The 26712-nt window shown below is 32.4% G+C and overlaps 1 protein-coding gene across 1 annotated transcript; it reads left to right on the top strand.

Moving 5' to 3' along the window:
* The first annotated feature begins 4161 nt into the window (after positions 1–4161).
* On the top strand, positions 4162–26712 carry LOC147079420 (DENN domain-containing protein 1B-like). The gene is made up of 14 exons (XM_085940887.1): positions 4162–4375; positions 4477–4635; positions 8850–8987; positions 9659–9827; positions 10475–10732; positions 12865–12966; positions 14811–14923; positions 15917–16025; positions 16145–16306; positions 18282–18314; positions 20334–20446; positions 20814–21036; positions 22291–22365; positions 25436–26712. The coding sequence occupies exons 1-14, from the start codon at positions 4359–4361 to the stop codon at positions 25580–25582; spliced, it is 1818 nt and encodes a 605-aa protein (XP_085797013.1). The 5' UTR covers positions 4162–4358; the 3' UTR covers positions 25583–26712.

The raw sequence follows: 26712 nt of genomic DNA on the forward strand, positions 1-26712 counted from the left end.
TGTTAATTAGTTTCGTTTGTAATGTTACATTGACATATTAATATTGTTTGCGTATGTATACATAACATACCTACTAAACTTAATAATATATTATTCATTCTTTAAAAAAAAAATCGGTGTGTGTACTTGTGTACGCGCGTTAGAAGTTATACTTTGGCGTAACAAAACTTGCGATAACCTAGATTCTTCGACTAGCTCTTAATTAACACTCGTAAGAAAACGGGCTGCTTATTGAAGCGCCGTTGTTTTATTTATATGAATTTTAACTTATATTAACTAAATTATATAATTATTTATCGTTGTTTTTATTTTTAAAGTAACAACTGCCACTATGATATTTAAATAGTTTGTTTACGTAAGTAATTGCAAATGGCCGACAATAATAACTTCACTGCCTAGGCAACGGAACAATTCTAAACTATAATATTATACTGTATAATCGTCACGATTGAAGTATCATACTGTGGCGTAAAGGTAATGCTTTCGGCTGATAACCGAACAATCGGTGGTTCGAATCCAATCGAGTTTTTTCGTGTGAAAAAATAAATTATGTGTTACATGTCACACTCCAAAAATACACTCTGATCTGATTTCCCAAACGCGCTAAAAGAAGTATAACTTCAAAAATGTGTTGTACTTTACCGCTCGTAGGCATGTTTTGACACGTAGATATTATTTATATTACCATTCTGACACGCCTAAAATTACAAACAAGTGATACCTACTCATTATTTTATTGTATTTCAGATTGTCTCGAGGACAAAAGATGGTTAAATTAGTTCAGTTCAAATTAGGTGTAATTACTGCAGAAAGATTGAGTGACGCTACCGCTGTTCACACTAATTCGCTGGCGATTTTACCTGAGAAACCTTAATAAATCCAATCCAACGAAACAATTGCTGTCTCAAGTGATCACTTTCGTCGAAGTAATAAAAATGATTTGATTGATTTGATTTTTGACGAGAAAACAGGGCCTTTGTGTCCGCATTTATTTGTAATGATTGTGGGCAGAAATATCGTTATAAAAGTAAATTAAAATATCATTTGATTAATAAGCATATGAAAAAACACATTAAGATAACATACCGGAAATCTGGCTATGGAAAGAAGAAAAAAACAACTGAGAGCCGCTGGAAAAGAGTATAAAACTGCGACGGGAAATGTTGTTCAACATAGGAAACGGTTTAATGTTTTCTGCAGAAAATGTACATATAAATGCAGTGATAGATTTTCGGAGGAAGAAAAGGACATGATTTTTGGGAAATTTTGGAAACTCAGTGAAAACGATGGCAACCAAGATCAACAGAGACAATATAATATGTCAGATATTAAACTATTGAAAACTCCAAAAGGCAGCGTGTAAACAATATTTCACACAATTTTATTCATTTTGTATCTCCAGTCCAGTTAATTTGTTAGTGTAATAGTCTGATGTTCCATAACTATTTTGATTAGGTATAATATGCCTTTTAAGGACAAAAACACTGTTAATTTTCACTAGAATATGGTTTTGATTTAATTTAACTTTCACTATTTTATTGTTTTGTCTTCTAAAAGTTTAAATAAAATATTATACTTAAACATAATAAAATGACTTTAATTATAATTATTCCATAATAAACCCACACATTCAAGGGCGAACGTGCAACTGTTTCGTATTTTTATCACACATAAAGGGCGAATATCCATTTAAAATGATTTTCTGACCTTTTTATACAAGTTTGTACATTTTTTTACATTATCATGACAGTATTTCCTCTAAGCTTTATTATGTGTTTGTTAGAAATTTATAATCATCCATAGGTAATTAATAAATAAATGTCAAAAGTTAAAAATCCTCCTGTAAAATAGCATTTTGGTTGCTTCGCCCTTTTTATAAAACACCGACGATATCATATTATGCATAAAAATCCATTGTATTCCATTCGTAGAAAACCGATATTTAATGTTAATTTACCAACATTGGTTGAAAGTAAAAACTCAGTCAATTCTTCGGTGCATTTGGAGAAATTAAAATAATGATATAAACACCATATGAATAGTTTTTCTCCGACCATGTCCGATCCTAATAGGATCATATGGGCCTCCACAGAGTAGAGGTTTGTATTAACAGATTTTGTTTTTACGAGAAATGGATGTCAGCCACTTGCTCAACCTATTAGGTCCATACCCTGACTCATACACAAATTGAAAAACAATATGTGTACTTGCCAGACCCAGGATTCGAACCTGAGACCCACGGCGTGATAGTCCAACGCTTAGCGAATAGTTTTTCAGAAGGATCAAATTTTTTTTAATATGTAGATTTTTTGTTATCCACAATGTCCATAGAAAAAAACGAAATTGTTCAAGAAAAGTTGTACTAATATGAATATTTTTACCTCCAACTTCCTTGTTTGTTTCTGTATTATCCATTTTTCAATATTCAATGTTTATTTTAGATCAAATGCGAAAATAACTAATTATTCGTGGTGTGAAAATAAATATCATATCGCATACGTCCCGCTAAAATTACAGACGGTGGGTGCCAAGTAGTAAAATATAATAAATTGAGCAATATGGCCTCTATACAATGAAATTATAAAAGGACAATTCAAATATATTGTCTATGATTCAGAGATTTACGAGTATGAAAAAATAAATATTTAGCAAAATAAAATATTTATCAAAGGTAATATTATTCTGAATATTCACACAAAAATATTTAAATTACAGTGCTTACAATCTACATCATGTTTATATTGGATACCTTCCAATAGAATGACTTATTAACCTATTTTGAAATTTATTTTTTATTAAAATCGTATTAAAACTACTCAAGACGAATTTTTGTTACCTATTTAATTATTAATCAATACGTAACTACAATATTAAAATGATAGTAAATATTTTTTTAGTTAAGGGATACTCGTTATGCCGGCGCTCAATTGGCGAACCAAAAGTCTGAGAATGCTAAGCTAAATAAGACTTAATTGAGACTTCGTAGCTTAATAAAATAAAAGCGCTTGCACAAACATGCACAAACCAAACATGCAAAAAAAAGGATAAAAGTTAATAGTCTTATGCCGGCGCTCCATTGGCACGCAAGTAAGTACTTTATAGTCTTCGGACTTTTTTTTCGCGTGGAGCACCCCAGATTTGCGGACTTTCTAATCTGCAGGCTCGTTGGATTTCAAAAATGTTTCATAATTTACTTTCCGAATTACTTTGCAAATTCAATTTGATATTAATAGGTACGCGATCATTTAGACCAAAAAAGTCTGTAATTGTTGCAAAAATTTTCATTGATTAATTTGTTAATTTACACATTAGAAAATGAAAGATTTATCGATTATTTAATTTATATTTATGAAATTCATAGAAAAAACGTAAAACTGGTATTGTTTTCACTGCTATATTATTTTATGCAAGTCTACATAATTAGAAATAATACAAATATATAGGATTATTGGAAGACATTACGATAATCGCAACTCTCTTGACAGCTTGACTTTTTTATTCGTTCATTGATCAGTAACAGAGCATTGACAAATCTGGTGATTTATTAATTGTCCTCGGACTTTTGGCTCGCCAATGGAGCGCATTAAGTTGGGTTATCCAACGTTTAACTGAGTTACCCAAATTTAAGCTGGAATTTCTCGATAAATTTACGTGCCCAATAGAAGCACAAACGTATGGAATTTAACAAAAGTTGAAATGTCTAAGTTGGGTGTTCCAGGTGAATGTATCCAAAACCTATACATTTTCAACACAATTATTGTGTTGAAATCACAATTATGATAACGCGTGCTTTCTTGACCACGTACCAGGCCACAAAATGGACCAGAGCGCAACGGACCGCCGTTCCGATTCGCTAAATCCCCAAAATTATCACTCAGTTTCGTGGAAAAAATAAATTGACCATCTGAGCTAAATAGGCCAGCCAGGTATAACAAAAAATCTAACACTTTTATAAAATACATATTTAGATAAATATGTTGATATTTTCGCAAAATTATCATTTAGAGTGCTGCGCATTCCTACTATAAATTCGGTGATAATAAAATGGCAACATTGCAGTCAGAGTTTGTTCAGCTAGTGCAGCGCCTTTATTTTTTTTCTGCGTTTGCATTCGTGTAAACAAATTGCCAACTAAACAACCTTAAATCGACGGCCATTGTTGTCGGTGGTCGGACAGTCATAGATAATATACGTGAATTGACAGTGACAGTTCAGATAAGCGGTGGGAATATTGTGAAATAGCCGAGCCAACGTAGCATTAACAATAATCTGACGTTTGATATCTTTATTTTACATTGATTTGGTATTAATAGCGTAGAAAATATTGGATATATTATTTCTAGACACATCCCATCAATATGGGTTCGCGCAAAAGGTGATTAATCAAATTATACTGCCATAAAGTGAACGATAATATTATTATTATGTGCTGCTAGACTACTGGCTTCATACTCAAACATTGTCTTTAATTTTCAGAGCCAACGTCCAAAAATACTTCGAGTACTATTGTGAAATTGCTCCACCATCATCTCAAACTTCGGACCCCACAATTGTGTATAAATTTCCAACCTCCAGCGAAAATGATGATCTCTTGGAAAGTGCGGTTAAGTTTATCTTTCCTTTCGAATTTGAAAGGTAAGTTGATACTTTTTATTGTGGATTATCGCATGCAAGTAAATAATATCACTACAATTCTTACAAAATACCTACCGACCAAAAATATCAATCACGCAGATTTGAATCGTTTGTCTATTGTAATCATACTAATCATGTATTATATTTTACGAAAGGTAACCTGCCTCATAATTAAAAAAAAAACACTTCCATTATAAATATACAAGTATGATTATATGTGTTTTTATTATGCATAATTATTGTCTTTCAATTCCTTCATTGAACATAACCTCACATTATGATCTGTTATTATCAATATTTCGGCCCCTTAGCTAAAGTCAAACAAACCTATTTTAATTTTTAATAATTTTGTGTTACGTATGGTACTGGACATTAAATGACATGTTATGTTAAGTGACAAAGAAAAAAAATTGAGGCTAGTTTGACGTTTTGCACAAATATCGAATATTTAAATTTCACAATTTTTTCCATCCGTCCACAGTTATTATTTTAAATTAATATAATTAATTTGATAAAAGAATGATTGAATTTTAATTGTTTACCTGAAATATTACAATTATTGTACGTTAATTTTTTCCTATAATTAAGTAATAGGTACTTGATGATTCACCGTGAAATGTTTTCCATGCATATTTTAGGGATCACAAGTGTGCGTGATTGACATACATTCCAGGATTGCAATTTTTGTATTGATTCAATGTAATTCAATATAATATACAATAGGGTTTGCCTTGCTTTAGCATGCAAGGCATGTTTGTGATTTGTGGATAATAGCGTCTGAACACGTGCATTGATTTACTTGCACCAATAGTGTGTATTTTAAAATATCGCGATAATCACTTTTTACACGTAAAAATGCTGACTGTCTCTCCAATCTCATTCTTCAAGCGTAAGTGAGATGAGCCGTTGTCATTGTATGGTTTATTTGACAGGTTCAGACAGGTTTGTAGATCAGTGCTTCTCAAACTTTTTCATACAATGGCCCCCGAAATCAGAAAAAATAAATCCGGGGCCTTAGATGAACAAAAGATCGATGAAATATAACCTTACATGTTTTTTTTTTCTTATTACAAATTTAAATAACAATTAGCAAAAATAAAATGTGGATACAAAATATATTCATAGAGCGGAATGCAGAAACATTTGTCTTAACTAAAATTTCCTCAGTACAAAACGCTATGCAGAAACATCGTCCTTAGGTAAGATCATCTTAAAGCTTCGTTCGTTTTTTTCTATTCAAAATAATACCATATTTATAAATTCTCTTTCCTATAGTTTAGGTAAATTATATTATAATTGTTAAACGACGACAAAAATATGACAACTGCACTTTATAAATGCAATAACTATAAATACATATTAATATTTAATTATAATACTCTTATGTTTCCGTTATAAGTCATTATACGTGATTCTACAGGCACCGCAAGATATTTTTTTAACATGGTAACACTCAAAACGTAAAACGAAGTAACACTGCATAGACCTGTCTACCCATTGAAAAAGTATCGATACATGGAATGGGTATCGTATCGAAAGAAAGTATCGTCCTTTAAGGAAAGGATGGCCCACACCACCTGAACCGGGCCCCCACTCCCCAGGCCAGGATTTTTAAGTTTACTTCGGGTTAAAAGCAATGTGACGCTCGACATTAGTATTTTCAAAATGAACGCTGTATTTTGAAAACATTACAAGTCACTATTGTGTTTTAGCCAAAATAGTGAAAACAATCCTATAGGTATAAAAATAAATAGGTAGGTAGATGTAAAATATATTATTTTATAGCAAATATTAACGGTTGTCTTTAAAAAAAACTACTTACATTTGTGTATTTAGGTAATTGTGAAGATTTTTGCAACTTATGTCACTGTTTTTTAAAATGTGTCAAGCAAAGTTTTTGAAATACAGCATTCAAATGGTGTTCGAGGTAAAATTAAGGATATTCACTGTATTTTTAGTGATTTTGTGTATTTTTTAATATATCTCTATATTAAAAGGTCCGCAGTCCCCATTTACTGCGGACCATTTAATTAATATTTAATTATCACATTTAAATAACATGCTAATTATATCTAATGTCCATCTGATGGGCAACGCACCAGTTGCGTTGGACGCAGTGAATGGGTCATTTTTATACGACCCGGGTTGGTGTGTCAATTGTATTTATATGTAATTGCATAGTGCCCGAAGATGCCGAAAGGCGATACCCGTGTCGCAAAAAACGATTCAAATGGAATAGTACAAAACTTAAAACCATTAGAATTTATATCTATTTGAATTGCAAGTATCGACATACGATAATAAAAAAATGCATCATACTACCATTGTTAAAACGTTAAAATCGTTGAAATACAATAGTAGACTTTTTTAGTATTAGAGCAAATTTGTGATGTGTGTTTATCTCACTTATCTGATTGACCCCCCAGGCTAGAGCCCTGTTAGTCCCCTAGTAGTTAGTAGTTTGGCGTTCAATATTAACTTTCCATGTTTCTTATCTGCATAAACGCTTTCTTGACACATTGGGCTTACATTTTGGCACATTAATCAGTTCAACATTCATTATAAATATTGACAAATACTATAAACCTACAGATCCTACAGAGCAATACGAATTCACTTAAATTTTGTTCAGGCAGACATATTGCAATCCGTATCACATGACCAACAGCCGCGCTTATTGGTTTATTCATTTTAGGGGGATTTAAAATTCACACGCAAACTGTTTTAGGGGGTTTTGAAATTAAGCTTAACTTTTGATCATAAATATTGACGGTTTTAGGTCTTTTTTGAATCTATAACTTTGGCCAACATATAATGAACAAAAACATATCTCTAATATTTAACTCAAAATTTTATGAAAACCGTTTTAAGGGCTTTTGAAACTAGGCACTTCAAATAATATTTACAGGCTAACAAAACCCAAAAAATACTTCAATTATTTCAATTTATTAAATTTGATACGTTATTGTGACAGATAATACGCTACCTCCGCATTTCTATAGAAAATCACAATTTATTTAAAAAGGAAATGTCGAAAACGGATAAAAAAAGATACATAAATTTAAAACGATTAAAATATAATTGTAAGATAACATAAAGAGGATACAATTTTAACAATTAAAATCTTTGTATAGATAATGAAATGTGAGATATTAATAATATTTTTTTTTTTAATTTAACAGTTGTCAAGAAATATTCGTCAACTACACCGATTGTCCAATTTCTTCTGGATAGAATAGTCACACAATATTTTTTAGACGACACTTTTTAGAAAGTCATGAAGCTGGTCATGACTTTCTAAAAAGTGTCGTCTAGGCAATTTGATTTTCAAAAATTTCAAAATGAATGCATTTTGATATACTTTTTCATGTTTTGTGTAGAAGGCACTGTGAAATTTTGCGTTCCTATTTCATTGCACCTCATCTTTATGTTGTTTTTATTACGACAATTCCCAATTACTCAGAGATTAGGTAAAATTTTTGGTACGTATCTTTAGAAAAAACAATTTATTAAAAATCGATCCAGTCCTCCGGCCCATAAAGTGTTAACTTGTGACAGTGAAAAGCAGTTTTTTAATGTGAATAATTCTTATCTATTTCGCTTTTCTACGTTCCGTTTTCACTGATCCCTGTTGCCTTGACGCTTTCTAGCACTAGTACTATTCACAGATGATACATAGAGATCCATTTTTAAAGTTAATTTTAAAATAATAAGCAAAGCAAACACAACACATTTGTATGGCAACGGAGCACAGCGGCCATATTAGATTTGCGATGTGTATGTATTTACTTGTTAGTGATTGGTGCATTTAGGTTGTGGCGCTTTTGAACTTATAGTTACACTTATAGTGTAAGAGAGGCGGTTATGCATTTGATCGCCGTTTTTGATGGCGATTTTGAATGGCTTAGAGACGTTTCTGCATCGGTTTGAAGTTTATAGGGTATAGATAGAGAGTAAGAAACTGATCATTAATCAATCATTATCTCAAAAATTATAAGATATGGATAGTGGCGGTTTTGCTTTTATACCCCTCATATATGCCATCTAATGCTGTCTAGGCTGTTCGATTACATTGCCTATATAATAATTTAAAATAATTTTCATTTCACATTATAATATTATGTACTTTGTAATTTTTGTGAAGCTACACAATCAAGTCTGCCGATACCAATTTTATTTGAACTAGTACCATTTTGATATATATATATTTTCAGGAATTTTGTTCAGCATTTTTCCTTTGTTCTAACGGACATGGATGCCAAATTTACATATGGATATTGCAGGCACGATCCTCACGTAGACAATGCTATTGTTTTCCTTTCACATATCGAACACCACGATGAGTTTTACAAGTAAGTTCATTTCACTTTACAATAATAATTTAACACAGGCAGTATTAACCTGACACAATATTATTACTATTAAATTTATGTTTCATTATAATTCACCTGTATTACCTGCTGGCGACAAAAAGTCTAATCACCTATCTACCATTTAATTAGTAAATTTATTTCTCTATTAATGTTAAGGCTATACCTCAGTTGAGGCACGTTCTAAAAAGATTGTGGCTAGGCGATGCGCGGATTGCGGGTCGCGGGTGCAAATGTTGCATGCCAAACGAAATATAATTTGTCATATAAATCCAAAATGCGTCCATTTAATGTTTTGTTTATTGTTCTGTTAGTAACAATAATAATATATTCATTCACATGTTTTCTTTTTAAAGTAAATGGGTAACGTTTTTAGTCATCTTTACACGATTTAAAAATTAATACCCCGGTCGCCATCATGAAACAAATTGACATGTTCTGAGCTCGACGTTCTCTCTCCGAATGGCAGCGAGTCCAAAATTTCGTCGCGCCTATAGTTGAAAATTATTTGCCGTTTCACTGATGTATCACCTTAAACTGAGTGAAGTCTTGTTAATATGAGGAAGTTCGATAATTATGTATTTATTAACAATTTACCCATTGAAATATTCACACCATTGTTTATGTATTATTGTTTTTGTTTATTTTCTCAGATATTTAGATGTGATTGCTTCCTTGAAACGCTCAAACCCCGCCAAGTTAGGTGCACGTAGCAAGGGATACCAAGGAGAAACATTTCAGCTCGATCACTACTTAAGAAACATCCAAACCACAGCCGTTGACAATTATATACCACATAGACTCCCTTGCATTCCGGGAAATGTAAGAACATTGAATTTTGCCATATTATTTCTTTTATTATTCAATTATTTTGCTAGCGCGACACTTATTTTTATGTCTACATCGATTGAATTTATTATTATTCCTATGTTTCATATAATTTTGTTTAATATTTATATTTCAGTTTTCTTCTATCCTATAAATGTCTTTGACTGTAATTAATTCATTAATATTTGCCTTTAGCGAAATTGCATCAGCGATATTTCATCAAAGACTAATATATCCATTTGTTTCGGCTCTAAATATAGTGTTTGGAATTTTGTTGACATTCGCTTGAATCAAAATTTTATTATCATTTGTATTAATTATTTCTTGTAACTCTGCATTGTTGTTGATTATTAGATATCAATTAGTTAGCTGTAGTTCACAACATCGATTGAATTGATATTTCAATATACCACCCATTTTCCATATTATATACATGCGCAAAAGTATGTGAAAGTCTTGTCTTGTCTATAAATAGATTTAATTCATAACTATGTGTGTGTATATTTTTATTGTGTCTGTCGTATTGCACTATAATTTACTCAGTAATTTGTAATATTTGTATATATGTCATGCTATTTGCGATTCCTGCGGAAGTTATTAACATTTATTGTACCGGCAGAAATTACTGTTGTTTTTAATAGCGAAACCTGACAGACTACTTCAGTGCGGTGGACTCGAAAGCCATGGTTGGGATGCTGGGAGCTCTTCTACATGAGAGACGTATCATTGTGAGATCGAAGAATCCAACTCGCTTGTCAGCTTGCGTTCAGGCAGCGAATGATCTCCTATACCCCCTTGTGTGGCAGCATATTTTTATTCCTGTCCTGCCTGAGTCTTTGGTCGACTATCTATCAGCCCCCATGCCGTTTCTCATTGGCGTTTCGGAAGCCATGTTCTTGGTATGTATATAATTTAATTCGGTAGGTGTGCATTTGTTCAAAACTTTATTTTGTTACATTAATTTTTGGGAGATATGCTCAATTTTATTTAAAAATATATTCAACTTACCTATCACCTCACTCACATTCCTAAACAAATTACTGTTTTCACTAAAAATAATTATTATGGTGACAGTATGGGTTATTTATAAATATAGGTAAATCATTCTACACCAGAAATATAGGTAGCTCGCACATCTAAACTCATCTCATCTGCAACATGTCGAAAACGTTGATGTGACGTAGTTGTTATTCACAAAACACACATGACCAAATAGAGCTGCACTGCTGGAATGCGACATTTTAGTTTGACAAAAACAGCTGGCGTTGCTAGCAACAAGACTCGCGCCCCGTGCTTGCCGTCCATGTTGCAGTTACGCATGCACTAACCACTACGAGTCAACCATTTTAATTCAAACGTCAAATCAGCAATCACCGTATCTCCTACAAAATGACAGACGAGCGCACCAATATTTACTTCATCCAAGAGATTGAAAAATGTCATTGCATATATGAATACGTGTATTAATTAAGGCACTAAGTACCAAAAACTAGTATTGCCTGTGGTTACAAAATACTGAGTCATTGCAGTAAAATTGCATGAAGCAGACATTTTGAAAAATGTGGTTTCATAGTATGAAGCAATCTCGGCAGCTTCCATAATTTTAGGAATTAAGAACTTGTGAGTGTCAACACACCGTCATCAGCCATTTTATATTGAATGCCGTTGACCATTGAAGTGGTACTTACACCATTATAAATAAAACACGCCAACGGACTTACAACGTTGCCAGATTTAAATATTTTGCTCTATTTTTTTTGACTTGGTTGAGGCACTTAGACCATACTTGACGTCATTGGCGTTGGTACATTGAATATTTTTCTATAAAAATGTCAGTTTTAATTTTTTTGGTACTTAGCGCCTTAATTAATACACGTATTCATATGATTATACAAGGAGAAATCACTTCACAAAATATCTTCGTTCAATACATGATAATTGCTGTTTCGGCGTCTGATGACTTTTTTTGTGCAATGACGGTTCTTTGACGAGAGATTGCGATCGTCACTGTCGCTAGGCTCCTACGGGCGCGGCCGACTATGCAACATGGATGCGGCATTCCTACAAGGCTTGACTTATGGCTGTGTCACAGACGAGACGAGCTTAGATATGCAAGCCGCCTTATATATTGCTGTTATCATCTACTTCATTATTTTCATTTTCAAAGATATACATAGCGCCTATGTACCTACTTTGGTAATTGTTTCTGCAATACTATATTCATATTTTATAGAGATTTTTGGAAAATATATCTGTTTGAGCGGATTAAGTATTGGCTTAATGCCGTGGGTCCCTGGTACGAATCCTGAGTCTGGCAAATACACATATTGCTTTTCAATTTGTGTTTGGAGTCACAGTATGAACTTAATAGGTTGAGCAAGTGGCTGTCATTCATTTTTCGTAAAAAAAAATAACCAATAATAATAGCAACCTCTACTCTCTGAAGGCCCATCTATGATCTTATTAAGATTGGATATGGTCTAAAGAAATACAATATATATAATACAGGTATTAATGTTTTCATTCGGTATTCAATCCCTAGGCAAAAGCATTGTAGAGGTGTTGTTTGCTAGCATTGAAATATTTATTTTAGCAAACAACGCTGATACACCTGTGAATCGCCTTGTTGAATGGCTTAGCTATATGTTCATAAAATATTTTATATCTTCTGTTGCCTTTATCTTGTAAGAATTCATTCAAAACTAGAAGACTTAGCGAAACTTTCAGATATTAAAGGTATTTCTCATAAAATTACTTCATAAAACGTTTGAGCCCATATCGGGAAAATGAGCGTTATCGTGATAACGGTATTTTTTGGTAAATCAGTTTAAATTATGCGGCATACACCTATGCATGCACTCACCAAATATTATCTTGATATTCTAACAAGAGGTGGCAGTAGACAGTCTAAACTGACCACGTGTTGCACGCTGTTTATCCGTAACTGAAATGTTTAACTGCCAATATCTCTGAATGCTGTTTTCAGGATAACGCTCATTTTCCCGTAATATTTTTACTGCATACTTTCCAGAGGTTGACGCCGGTTGAAATTGGCGAAGTGGTTGTGCTGGATGCTGACAGAAATAGCTTTACAACTCCGTTTGATGATCTGTCTGCTCTGTCAATTGATATGGTGAGCTGACTGTATTTATTTATTGTAATAATCCAGGCATTACGTGTCAAAAAAGGGATTTACTTAGAAAGTATTGTGGGAGTTTTTATACTTAAAAATTTTATGTATGTTGAGCAACTAGAAAAAAATTTCTCCCAATATTGTTTTCAGAAAGTGAGAATTACCACTTCTACCCCTTGACACCATAATTACAGACATGAACGAATATCTAAAAAAAAAACAGTATTTGTACCGCTGATTTCCTTAAAGTTAATCGAATTACAGTACTTGCAAATTTATTTGCATAAGCAATGTCTTTTGAAAACATGTTTATTAAAAAAACATATTATACGGTCCCGTTTGGACATATTATGTTAACCGCATCTTAAGTACGTACATTCACACAATTTGTCCACTCCTGTTTGCATCTGAAATTTCAAATATTTTAAACATGTTTTGACATAATATCACTGATAACGAAACACTTATGGCTATACTTCAACTGAGGCATGGTCTAAAAAAATTGTGACTACACGACGCACAGATTGTGCAAACGACGCGTGCCGAACAAAACATAATTTATCATAAAAATTCAACATGAGTCCATTTAATGTTATGTTTATTGTTATATTAGTAATAATAATAATATATTCATTGATATGTTTTCTTTCTCGAGTACATGCGTAACGTTTTTTACTCATCTTCACACGATTTAAGAATATATTCCTCCGACGCCATCACAAAACAAATTGACGTGCTCACATCTCGACTACCGCACTCCGATTGGCAACGAGTGCAAAATTTCATCCCACGTATTGTTGAAAAATATTTGCTGTTTCACCGATGTATGCTTATTGTATAATTAATATTATGCATAATATATTGTTCAGTAGTACTGTTATTCCTTTGTATTATTCCATAAATTATCATTTTTTTTCTCAACTTGTGTCTCGCATAATCTGGGTAAACTGCAACACTCATGCCACTCATACACTTGTGCCCATTATGCATTATTATTATTTTCAAATAAAATCGATCATTTGTCTGAATATCTGGCTATCATTTTAACCAATGTCGACTTAGGCGATCGATACCTTTTTTTTATTGAAGTTATACTTCTTTTGGCACGTTTGGGAAATCAGATCAGGGTGTATTTTTGGCGTGTGACATGTAACACATAATTTATTTTTTCACACAAAAAAAACGCACTCGATTGGATTCGAACCACCGATTGTTCGGTTATCAGCCGAACGCACTACCTTAACGCCACAGTATGATACTGCAATCGTGACGATTATACAGTATAATATTACAGTTTAGAATTGTTCCGTTGCCTAGGCAGCGAATTTATTATTGTCGGCCATTTGCAATTCCTCATGTAAACAAACGATTAAACGTCAGTGACAGTTGGTACTTTAAAAATAAAAACAACGAGAAACCATTATATAATTTAGTAATATAAATTAAAGTGTATAGAAATAAACCAACAGCGTGGTGTTCCAATAAGCGGTCCTTTTTCTTGAGTGTGTAATTTAACAAGATAATTAAGAGCTAGTCAAAGTATCTAGTTTATCACAAGTTTTGTTTTTGTTTTGTTACGCCAAAGAAGTGTAACTTCTAGCGCGCGTACATAAGTACACACACCGATTTTTTAAATTTATTATTTTAACCAATATTCGGTTAAAAATAATTAATGCTTTCATTGAAATTTTATACTATGATTTGTCAAATTTAATATAATCTGACAAAACTTATGGCCGTCTACCATTTGAATCTGTGTCGATTCTTTACATAGCAGTATGGCGATTTAGAAAAATACTGGTGCAAAAGCTTTCTTGTAAAAGATATTGTCTTGTGGTTTCTAGCAATTGTCATTGCGTCGCACCATAAAAAATCAAGAGTTGGGAGAAGATACAGTGTCGAGAGCTTTTCTGAAGGCTATTGTACAAATCATTGGAGGTTATGAATCCGCTATCAAGTAAATATAACTTTTAATTTTTTAAATGTTTCTGTTCTGTGCTGTTATATTAGTTGAACATTTTGGACTAAATTTCCGGCTGAATATTAAATACTTCACCGAATACAGGACATAGTCCTTTTATTCCCAAGAGGTTGTGGGAATGGCCCATTTTCATTAAAAATACTTTTGCCCCAAAAATATTTTTCTCTCTTTGTAATACTACTACAGGACAGGGAATTTGTAACTCTTGCATAACTTAATGTGAGGTGGATTGCAATATCCCACGTTTTGCAATTAATGTCTCGCAAGATATTAACGAAGACACTAGAGATGCTCAACACGCATGCGCACTACGCTTTATTTGCGCACTCGTGAGATTTACGATACTCTTTTGTTGAGGACTTTTTGTTGATTTATGTTGACCTGAAAGTGATCAACAAAAACTTACACGTCTCATGAATACCTTACAAGCGGTGAAACTTGCAACGAATTTTGCATCTCACAAAGTTATGACTTCCAGGCAATAAGACCCAATGACAGTAGTGTAGTGGTAGAAGTGAAACAACCATAGAAATACCCAGGCTTTGATAAAATCACATACATGTATTGTCACCTCGTTATGTCACCATGTTAAGAAACAAAATCTTTTTGGCTTCATCTGAAGAATTGCTTTATACATTATTAATTTTCTGGATATTTTGCACCCTCGCAATTAAACCGCCCCATAAGTCCAAATTTACGTGTTTTGAGTTAATTACTACGTTTCATTGTCTATCGTTCATAGTATATGTACCAAAAATTTCATATCTCTAAGTCATCAAATTCAAGTCAAAACTTCATTCAATATCTAAACATATTTCAAAAACACAGTACAAAAATGCGAAAGGTAAAATCTTCAAAGCTGATTTTCTCTGTTTGACGTTTTTTGGATTGTGGCAGTTTAGTTGCGAGGGTGCGATTTATCGATTTACCATAAGCCTGACATTACATACTTTTTTCATTGATTTTCAGGCTTAATGATGGAAATTTAATCTTCGATACGGATCTTTTCCTCAGCGGTTGTAAGGGCTCTATGCGTAATTTCAGAACACAACTCTTAATGACGCAAACATTCCAGCAGGTATTATTATCATGTGTATATTTTACCCCTGTCTAGAATTGGTCAATTGTATTTTGTATACTTAGGGTAATTAGGGCTGTTCTTCTTGAATTGGAACACTTCTGTATTTCGATTTTCAGTTCGTCGATGAGCGTCTCGCCCGTATTGTCGATGGCAATACTCGCTCTGATGAATTCGAACGTGAATATGCCATTTGGGAGTCCTCCAAGAACTCTAGATCAACCGGTGGCAGAAAAATTTCATCAACTGCTGTAGGTCTCTTGCGGAATGTTAAAGAAAGGGTGAGTTTTTCTCTCTTTGATTTCATTGATTCCAATTTGGGATTAATGTAACTTAGTGGAATCTAGACTCACTAATTGGGTTGATGTTCTAACCATACAGCAGTGGATTTTAATATACTAACAAATAAATCTAATAATAATAATACGCTTTGACTCGGGGTGCTTGATTACACACTGTTATACGCATTTAGGATGGTAACACGGTTCTTGCTTTAGGGTAGATTTTTGCTATAATGTCAGTCAGAAACCTGTGATTTGTCATTTTGCGAGAATAGTTTTATTTTTCAGATATTTGATGTTGGTTTAAAAGGCGGTAACCTCCGTAGTCTGCCATTTTGAGATAAAAAAAAATTGTCAAGCATATTTAGGACTGCAAATAGAATATTTTCTTTTACATGTCCTTAACGTCGTTAAAATTTATAAAAAAATCATATTTAAAATTAGTTGTATAATGTAAAAAAAATGACGGCCCGATGAATATAAACAACTTTGCAATCAACCTCCTGTTTAATTATATTTACTTAACAAGTGGAGTTGGATTTGATATTTTATGAGTATACAAATACGATGCCCTCTGACACTCTTGCCCTACGTTAGGCAATGTACTAGAGCGCCTAGTGTACACTAGACTTGAAACTCACCTTTCAGAGACTGCACCACTCTCACCCAACCAGTTCGGGTTCAGGCCGAGTAAGTCCACTTGGATGCAATACAAAAATTTATCATCTACAATGAAACAGCCACAAGTAAATACATCCTAGGCATTCTCCTATATATAACGGATGTTTTCGATAGTGCCTCCCGGTCATTAATATTGTGTAAGCTTTTATTAAAGTACGTCCCATGGGACATGTATGCACTAATTCAAAATTATTTCAATGACAGATCCATACTATATAACCAGCAATACAGTAGTCATGGCAGGGGCGATGGACCTCCTCTTCCATGGGCAGACAATTTTTCCAAATATGTGGCGCATGGAGATAACCACATTGACTATAGACTATTGAACTTCTCAGTTCTTAATTATTCTCAATATGTACTCAATTATTTATTCGTAATAGTAATGACTAATGAATATAAATATTATTGTAAACTCATATTAAAATAAATGTTTTAATTAATAATTATGTATATAGAAATGTCACATCAATTTACGGTGTTTCCGATATGACAAATTCTAAATTCAAAAAATAAACTGGCACAAGGACAATTTTAATAAAAGAATTCTTTATAATCCGGTAGTGAAAGAAAACAAAATGTCACCCGCATTCTCTTATTTTGACAGATAAATACCAGTGTCATGTTTTCAGATTATATTTTCACAGTTTTGAATATGTACAAGGTATTAAATGACATTACAATTAATTTGTAACAGATTGACATTTAAGTTTCAATATAATAAAAGGAAAAATATTTCAATAGAATGAAAGGGAAATTTTTATTGTTTTATTTCTGATAATATTTCGAATTATCTTTACCTAATTTCTATTTTAAATACTTTACTATTCAGCTCATTAATACTAGAAGTGAAGCTAACCTTCTTATTTAATTTGCAATCAATATATTGTACACGTTGTGAGTTTCATATGGGTCTATTCTATACTTATCGACCGCTAAAGTGATAAATATTATCAAACTTAGGGTAGGTTTGTATCAAAGTATTAGCACTTATTGTAACAATTACAATAAGTTGGTTGTAATTGTTGCAATAAATGCTATATTTTAACAGCACCTCTCTTGCTGTTGTTAAAATATAGCACTTATTGCAACAATTACGACCAACTTATTGTAATTGTTACAATAAGTGCTAATACTTTGATACAAACCTACCCTAAGTTTGATAATATTTATCACTTTATCACTTTAGCGGTCGATAAGTATAGAATAGCCCCAATAGACAGAATTATTTCCATATCTCGGATGATACAATAATTTAATAATTACATATATTTCTTACTGGGCCTTCTTTCAGACTCAACCAGCTGTAGACACAGCGGTACAATCGGTAAGTCTGCAAATGTCAATGGTTTTTATAAGTGAACTCGCATGTGTTCAGTACATTAATGTATCACTTTCAATAAAGAATTTCAATACTCAATGATAAACTATGCATGGATAATGTGATTTTACCATGTTTTTATTAGCTCGTATTCTTGTTTGTCCAGTACTAATTTTTTCTTGTGTGTCCAGTACATATTTTTTCTTGTTTGTCCAAGATTTGTATTGGACGATTGAAGATTTTTAACTAACTTCCCAACTAGCTAGACATTTGAAACTTTTAGAATATATTAGAACACGACGACAATGCATTCTTTTAATACTTTTAGCCATCTTTAAGCAGACTTTAACTCATTTTCATTTAATTCTGTTTTAGCAACTAAATTATTAATATATACGTGTGTTACTATGGAAATCAATATGAAATGTCAAAATGACATTTCAGTATTCTATAATATTTATTCAGTATTTCTATCAAGTGCAAAAAAAAGTATTTATTAATACCTACATAGGATTGTCAAGTTTATATGATTCAATGGAAAATTTAAAAATGTGATATATAAAAAGTTCTTTTTATCTTGTAACTAATACATTCAGTCGGCTACATTATTAAAGTTAATATATCGCAAACTCTGAAGTAAGCCTGTTGCACGCTAAAATTGTATTTAATCTACTACAATAATTGTTTGTTATTAGTAGGGGGAGCGGATTTATATGCACCAAAAACATGATTATATGCATGCACGTATGCACTTAAAATCAATAAAATATGCACTAAAACCGAAGAAATATGCTGTTAAAAATTGACATTTTTTGTGGGAAAAAATTGTAAATACCCACTTTAGCCAATATTACTGACAAAAAATCGAATAACTTGTTAATATTTTTCAACATATTACGATATCAGAACAAATAAAAAAACACAAACAATGAATATACAGTTAATCAATTACAATTATAAAAATAGTTTTTTCACAAGTACAAATAATTGAATAATAAATGCAATGTTAACCAAACATAACTTAAAAAACAAAAACGACACACTTAACTATTCCTAAATAAGTACTATTTTCTCTTTTTTGCCTGAAAAAAACATACAATATTATTTTCAATATTATGCTCTGGCATTAAATTTTTCCGCATATGTATCTGTCAGCATTTTGTGTATATATTATGCGGAAAACGACCTCTCATCATCCACATAAGTGATTGGGCAAACTTTAAATAAGAGTGCCCGAGTTGACATCACTTTTTCTAATAAATCCACAGCTCGGAGATGGCATTAAAAATGCAAATGCATCTAAACTATCTACCTTCCTAACTTAGTTATATTTCGATACAATAACAAAAAAACACAAATAATCAATATAAAGTTAATCAATTACAATTTTCAAAAAGGTTGTTTACAAGTAAAAATAATTGGATAAGAAATGCATTGTAAACTGAACACCACTTAAAAAACAAAAACGACACACATAATTATACCTAAATATTATTTGCTGTTTTTTTGTCCGAAAAAATAAGTTAAAATATTTTTTTTCAATGTGTTTAGACATTAAATTTTTCCGCAAGTCAGTCGGTATTTTGTTCATATGCGGAAAACGACCTCTCAACGTCCACAGAGGTAATTGGGCAAAATTTAAATAAAGGCGCCCGAGTTGACTTTTTGATAAATCCACAGTTCTGGGATGTCATTAAAAAAATGCAAGTGCATTTAAACTATCTACCTATACCTAATTTAGTTATATTTCAATAAAGTATTAAAAAAAAAATAAAAATTATAAATCCAAAAGCTCTAAAATATGCATTTATTTATGAAATATGCACTATTGTCTCAAATATGCTCTAACGTCTCAAATATGCATTTATATGCACAATAAAATTCTATTTTTGGATTATGTGTCCTTCAAAACAGATTTCTGTGCAACTCTCATAGCTGTGCATACACCCTAACAAAACATGCATTAGCATATAAATCCGGGCCCTAGTTATTAGTGCTTCAATTTAAATGAATTTCTTTTGATAGGTTCGCCAAGGTGGTCGTGAGGTCAAGCAAGCCTTCCAAGATATCAAGTCTCGCATAGAGACGACATCGCAAAATGCCAGATCTAAATTAAGAATAAAGAAAACTACATCCAGGTATCACTTTTTACAATCCAATATGCAATTGTATCAATGTAAAATTGTGTTAATATAAGGTTCATATCATTCAACCTGAATCAAACAAATCAAACTAAACCATAGACAATATACGTACAAATTGTATGAGTAGAAAATATACCGGAAATGGTTTGAGATTTGACGTTTGGTTCAGTGTATCATTGAAAATCAAACCGTTCTTGGACCATCAGCAATGGTTTGACATGAAACGTCAAACCGATTCGGACAGTTCATAGACTAATGACGATCTGTCGAACGTCAGAAAAGCGTTTCCGTGGACATTCCACCAAAACAATTGAGTTTAAAGTGGTTATTGATAATAATAAGTTTGTATTGTACTTTCCAGACCATCTTCTCGTCTTTCTGACAATGTGGATGCCTTGAATTTGCCCGGCACCTCCAAGACACTGGGCAGCCCTGGAAAGTCATCAGACTTCATGACTCAATCACTGGATTTTGCTAAAATTTCCACAGAGAGCACTTCAAAGTCAAGCTTTGAATCGTATGTTAGAAGCGTAAAGTATACGCCGTCATTTGGATCTCCACCTCCGAAACTTTCACCCTTATATGTGAGTCCTTTGGTAATGCCAAAGGTAAATACTCTTTATTATCCATTACTTGTCTTGTTGAATATTATTAAAAATCATTTAAGTCAAATTTTAATTAATTAATGATGGTCGAATAATACAATACTTATATCATTATCAGCCGTGGTCTATCCACTGCTGAATAGAGAATTCCAATAGTTTCTTCCAACTCTTCTCGGTCGCTATTACTTCGCTGCCATGTTCATCCACCAAACTTTTTGAGTACATTGATCCAGCTGGTTATAGAGCGTCCCTGCAGTCGTTTAGTGCCCCTTGGGTACCAAATTATGACAGCACTTTATCCAGCGGTTGTCCGCTTGCTGAGCGGCATGTACAGCCTATTACCATTTAATGTACTTAGCGACCTCTATGATGTGGCGTACTGTTGTCTGCTTCCTTATCCATTGGTTTCTTTTGTGGTCTTTCCACGTTATGCCCGACATGCACCTACATGCCACATTGTACTAGTCATATTATTTAAATTTCTCTTACATTAACGGTCCATACGGTGTTCCATTCGCATTTGTGACCACTGGTAAAACATATTAGTTGAACACGATATGCTTAACCTTAAATGTGGAGAAATTCTAATGTGCAGTGAAACTCCAATTAATGGTTTTCAAGGGATTTCTAAGAATGTTTCTTTTTTCTTGGACTCAGGATGATTCTAATCAGGCTGAGACTAATTTTATTTGAACACATCTAAAGAAGAAAAATAACAACAAAAAACTTATACAGTAACGTTGTGTATCAGCAGATATATAGAAACACATTAAATTGAATTGGTTCAAATACATTTTTAATTGAATTTTGTATTTCAGACATAAATTGCTGGAAATAAAAATGTTAAATAGGGAATTAGATGTACCAAAATGAAACCCTGGGTGGCCGAGCGGTTTACGTGTCAGGTTCGAATCCTGGGTCTGTCAAATACACATATTATTTTTCAATTTGTGTTTGAATTTGAACATCCATTTCTCAATAAAACAAAAATCTGTTAATACAATCCTCCACTCTGTGATGGCCCATAATATGATCATGTTAGGGTCAGAAAAATAAAAAAAAAAGAAAATGAAAAAAGACTACATGAACTACACACAAATAGCCGGAAAATATTAATTCCGGATACGTTAAATTGGGGTTCCAATGTTTTGTGTTTTGGTTTCATTATTTACACACCTTCTTATTTTCTTAGACAGACTGATCTTTATAAATATATTTATTTTTGCATAACAGCCATCCAGCCGTACTTTGATAGAATCGAATGAGCCATACATGTCAGGGGTAGGAGCGGAATGCAAAACTAAATCGGTAAATATTCCATTACAAATAGTTTTTATGCTATTTTCACGCCGAAAGATGAAAAAGTTTACCTACCAATTCAATACCAGTTTTATTTTCAATATAGCGAAATGTATATTTTGTGAAACCATTTTGACTAGATATTATGATTGCAATTGAAGGGTTCACGGCAAAAACAGGCTCATCGCACTTTTTTTAATTTTCAAGATTTAAATGCCAATTTGAGCAACAGAGGAAGTACTCAAGAATGGTATCATTAAAACTACCACAATCGATTTCATTGCTTCATAAATGAAGGGAGAAGAAAGTGTAGTCAAGGCAAAAATCAGTTCATTGTGTATAAAACGACACAAAACGTAGGATATGTTTTTATTACTTTGTTTCACATTTATTATATTTTAAAATAAATGAGAAATCAATATATAAATTCTTTTACTTAATATTAACCCATTTTCCAACCAATAACAATTTCATTCTTCTTTTACTCTCATATACAATTATCATTTTGTCCATGAGCTTGTTTTTTCCGTATAACCTTCAATGATTAATTAATCTATATACTGTATTGGCTCTTATGTGAATAAACCAAATGTATGCCACAAGCGATTATGCACTTTAAAATTCCGTGCGCGGTGAGCTGGCCCTAGAAAATGAGCGCGTATACTGTCCGACAAGAAGATCTAGGCAATAACCGGAAGTCGCTAGTGCGGTTAAAAGTGGGAGGAGCTTGTTAGTTTACAGTTTTTACACGTGGACAACTCGTCGCTAACCGGAAGGCGCTTCAATCAAAGTGTGGTTATTAATGAGAGGAGCTTGTTAGTTCACAGTTTTAACATGTAGCCAAGAAGATCTTGTTGGACAGTACACACTGTATTTTACACTTATGATACTAGCCCTGGTCGTTTGTTTTAAATAATTTTATATATTGTACAGACATTGCCATCTCTTGGAATCATGGTAACATAGGTAGACGTTACATATTATGATAAAATATAATCGTATGGTTTTAAAAAGAGCTTCCTTGGGCAAAAAAGCCTGTCGCTATGCAGGATTGTGCCATGCTCTGCATTATAACCTTGTTTTGAGACATACCACACAGTAGAAGACTTATTTTTTTCCTACTTTCACTATTATTTTTAATATAACAATTACTTTTCACATAATATAATTAAGTTTGCGTTATTTCACAATCTTGACGTTTTGTGAAACATTTAGTTTTATTAACATATTCCGTGCTAAGAACACGCCTGTTTTAAGATTATTATTTAGTTGATAATGTCTCTTGAGGGGGACGAAACCGGTCTAAAATTATAAATAATAATGTGGAATAAGAACTATAAAATTGTGTTTTATATTTTAAATAAACAAATAATTAATCAAATAATACAATGCAGTTCCACAGAAAAGAAATTATTCGTGCGTTATTGAATTAAATGGGCAATATACCTCCTATAATTTAATTCAGAACATATTTTATAATTATTTAGATTAGATTAAGAAATCAAAATACATTAATCCATTTAATGTATTACCTATGAAATTGACCGACTTTTTTGATTTTCAAAATGCAGCTACTACATTTTATCAATACCACAAAATTAGGTATTGCTAAAGCTCAATGGCTCCAATATGCCTTCAGCAGTATATGTTCGCAAGACACTTACTTACACTGTGTCAAAAATATTTTTATTATTTAAAAATAAGTTTAATAAGAACGTTTTGTGAAAGGCTACATTAATTACCTTTATAGTTATGGCGTCTTGTTTTCTCAATAATTGTATTAGGTAAATACATATTTTTATTATTAAAAAATAAAGTCTCAAAAAACCTTATTTTGTGATTTATAAAATTTTGCCCATCTCTATTGCGAATGCCATCAGTGTGTACTTAGATCTGCCAGCATCCCTGAGTTGGTATTTAGACCTTATATTAAAATTCTTATCGTGGTACTTAGACCGTTACTGGAAATCGCAATTTTAAAGTTATCTTCTGTGGAAATACAAAATAAATTTAAGTTTTAAAATTATAGAAGATTGCTTCACACTATGAAACCGTATTTTTCAAAACGTCTGCTTCATGCAATTTTATTTGACAAATCAGTATTTTGTAACCATAAGCAATACTACTTTTTGGTACTTAGCGCCTTAATTAATACACGTATTCAATTATGTATGTTCAATAATTAGAATGTTACATTACAGTCTGGTGAATTATTCGTTAAATAAAAAAAAATATTAATTAAAAATGTAATATTTATTATATTTTATCAAATTGTTGCAAGTCTAAGGCTTCGGCCACATAGGTAGGTACTTCGCTAATGCTGAGCTAGGTTGTATGCTTGTCTACTGAAAACACTACTGCCACATTGCACGCTACGAGCTTAGGTACAAATTCATTTAATATTTGGGAGTGCTCAAGTCAACATCGATGTCACTCTCAAAACTAATCAGAAAGCTACTTCTCACAGAGAATTTAAGTTTAAAATTTCGAAAGTCTCAAATTCGAACTTGTTGGGTGCATAATGTCAATTCGTCCTATGCGTCATTATTCATAACCTCAAAATATGCGGTGTTTGACGTTTGTCATACTGAAAAAACATCCGCCATCTTGCAAAATCTCTAAGTGACACAATAAAAATAACCAACACGTTGGTTCGCCGGGAGACTCACTAGGTGACCAATAATCACGTAGCGCGAAGCGTGCAGTGTGGCCATTGCGATAGTATAGTGTGCGTCCGTTTGCTAGGATATGTCACCTAGCACGTAGCCACCAAGCAAGGCACCTGCCTATGTGACCTTAGCCTTAATATATTAACATGATTCCAGGAGATGGCAGTGTGTGTACAATATAATAAATTATTTAAAACAATTCACTGCGGCTAGTTCCTCAGATTTTGAATTATCGAGGTTCTACTGTATCAGGTTTTTAATTTACATCGAATACATACATTGGTATGAATTCATCTAATGCCTATTTACTTTATTTACAAATTATTTGTCAATGAAGAAAATAATATACTGTATAAAATTGTTTTGAGTTATCTATAAATGTCTAATTACATTCATTCTTTAACTTACAGCCTAACGGCAAGGTCGTGGACCTCATACAATTAGATAATGACCAGCCCACACCAACAAGGCAGGAAGAGACAGACCTTTTGGGCGAATACGGAATCGACTTTGAAAAATTCAAAATATCCCGCAACAACTGGACCACCTTTGAATAGACCAGGGGTAGTCAATCTTTTTATACCTACCGCCCACTTTTGTATCTCTGTTAGTAAAATTTAACCGCCTACCGGTTCCACAGTAATGGTGATTTTTAAAGTAAATTTTTGTGAGGAACAAACGAAGGTCTCCTTCTTCGAAAATATTCAAGCGATTTCTTTCTTTGGTCATAATATAATTAACAGAAATAAAGCCAGATTTCACAAGATATGAGGTTGGGAAAGGTATCAATAAACTGAATATCATATTCCACATATTTGGACATAAGACACTTACGTAACGTGAACTAAACTTATGCTTAGGGTGATACAAATAGTGTATTTTCTGAAATTTAAATTGTCACGGCCCACGGGGAATTTTATGAAAATACCTTTTTTAAAACCCCTACCGCCCACTAGTGAGGGACAGGTTGACTACCCCTGGAATAGACCCTGGCAGACTTTAGAACGAAAGCGGCTCACGTCGATTTCTTCTATTCTAGTGATTTATAATTGATTAATTTCGATTTCATTGTATTAATGTTTAATATTCCAGAATTCATTTATTAGGATCAAAATAATACGCTTAAATTTATACTGTGTGTTCTTGAAGAACACGATCCTAGATATCTTTATTAACGTAATATTTTTTCATTATTGTTTGATTATCGGATTTCTAAACAAACTCACAATGTATTGATATTTTCGTTCATTTAATAATCCCAGAGTGTTATTATTTATTGAAATTATAGTCATTTTGTTAGCTGTTCAGGGATTTTTTGTCTCCGAATGGTTTACGAATTTATTTCAAAATGTAAATTTTAAATTATAGTGTATTTGAGAGCCTATAATAGTTGATATTGTTCTATTTATTATTATACAATTAAGTACAATTTTTTCGATATATTTTTTGCATAATTTACTATAACTATTTTCCAATGAATTAAGTACGATAAACTTCTGGATCTCGATAGAGAATGGACTGATAAATAAATGAACAAATTATTAAATTATATATTAGCAAATATGCTTCGATTTCCAAGGCATATTATTTAATTTATTTTTCATATTTTTTATATCATACTATTTTTTACTGAATGAAAAATATTAAATTCCACTGCTGGACATTTTTCAGAAAATAGTTTCCATTC

This window comes from Rhyacophila brunnea, unplaced genomic scaffold (assembly GCF_057557595.1).
Source record: "Rhyacophila brunnea isolate RB1 unplaced genomic scaffold, BYU_Rbru_1.0 scaffold_1, whole genome shotgun sequence".
Taxonomy (NCBI): domain Eukaryota; kingdom Metazoa; phylum Arthropoda; class Insecta; order Trichoptera; family Rhyacophilidae; genus Rhyacophila; species Rhyacophila brunnea.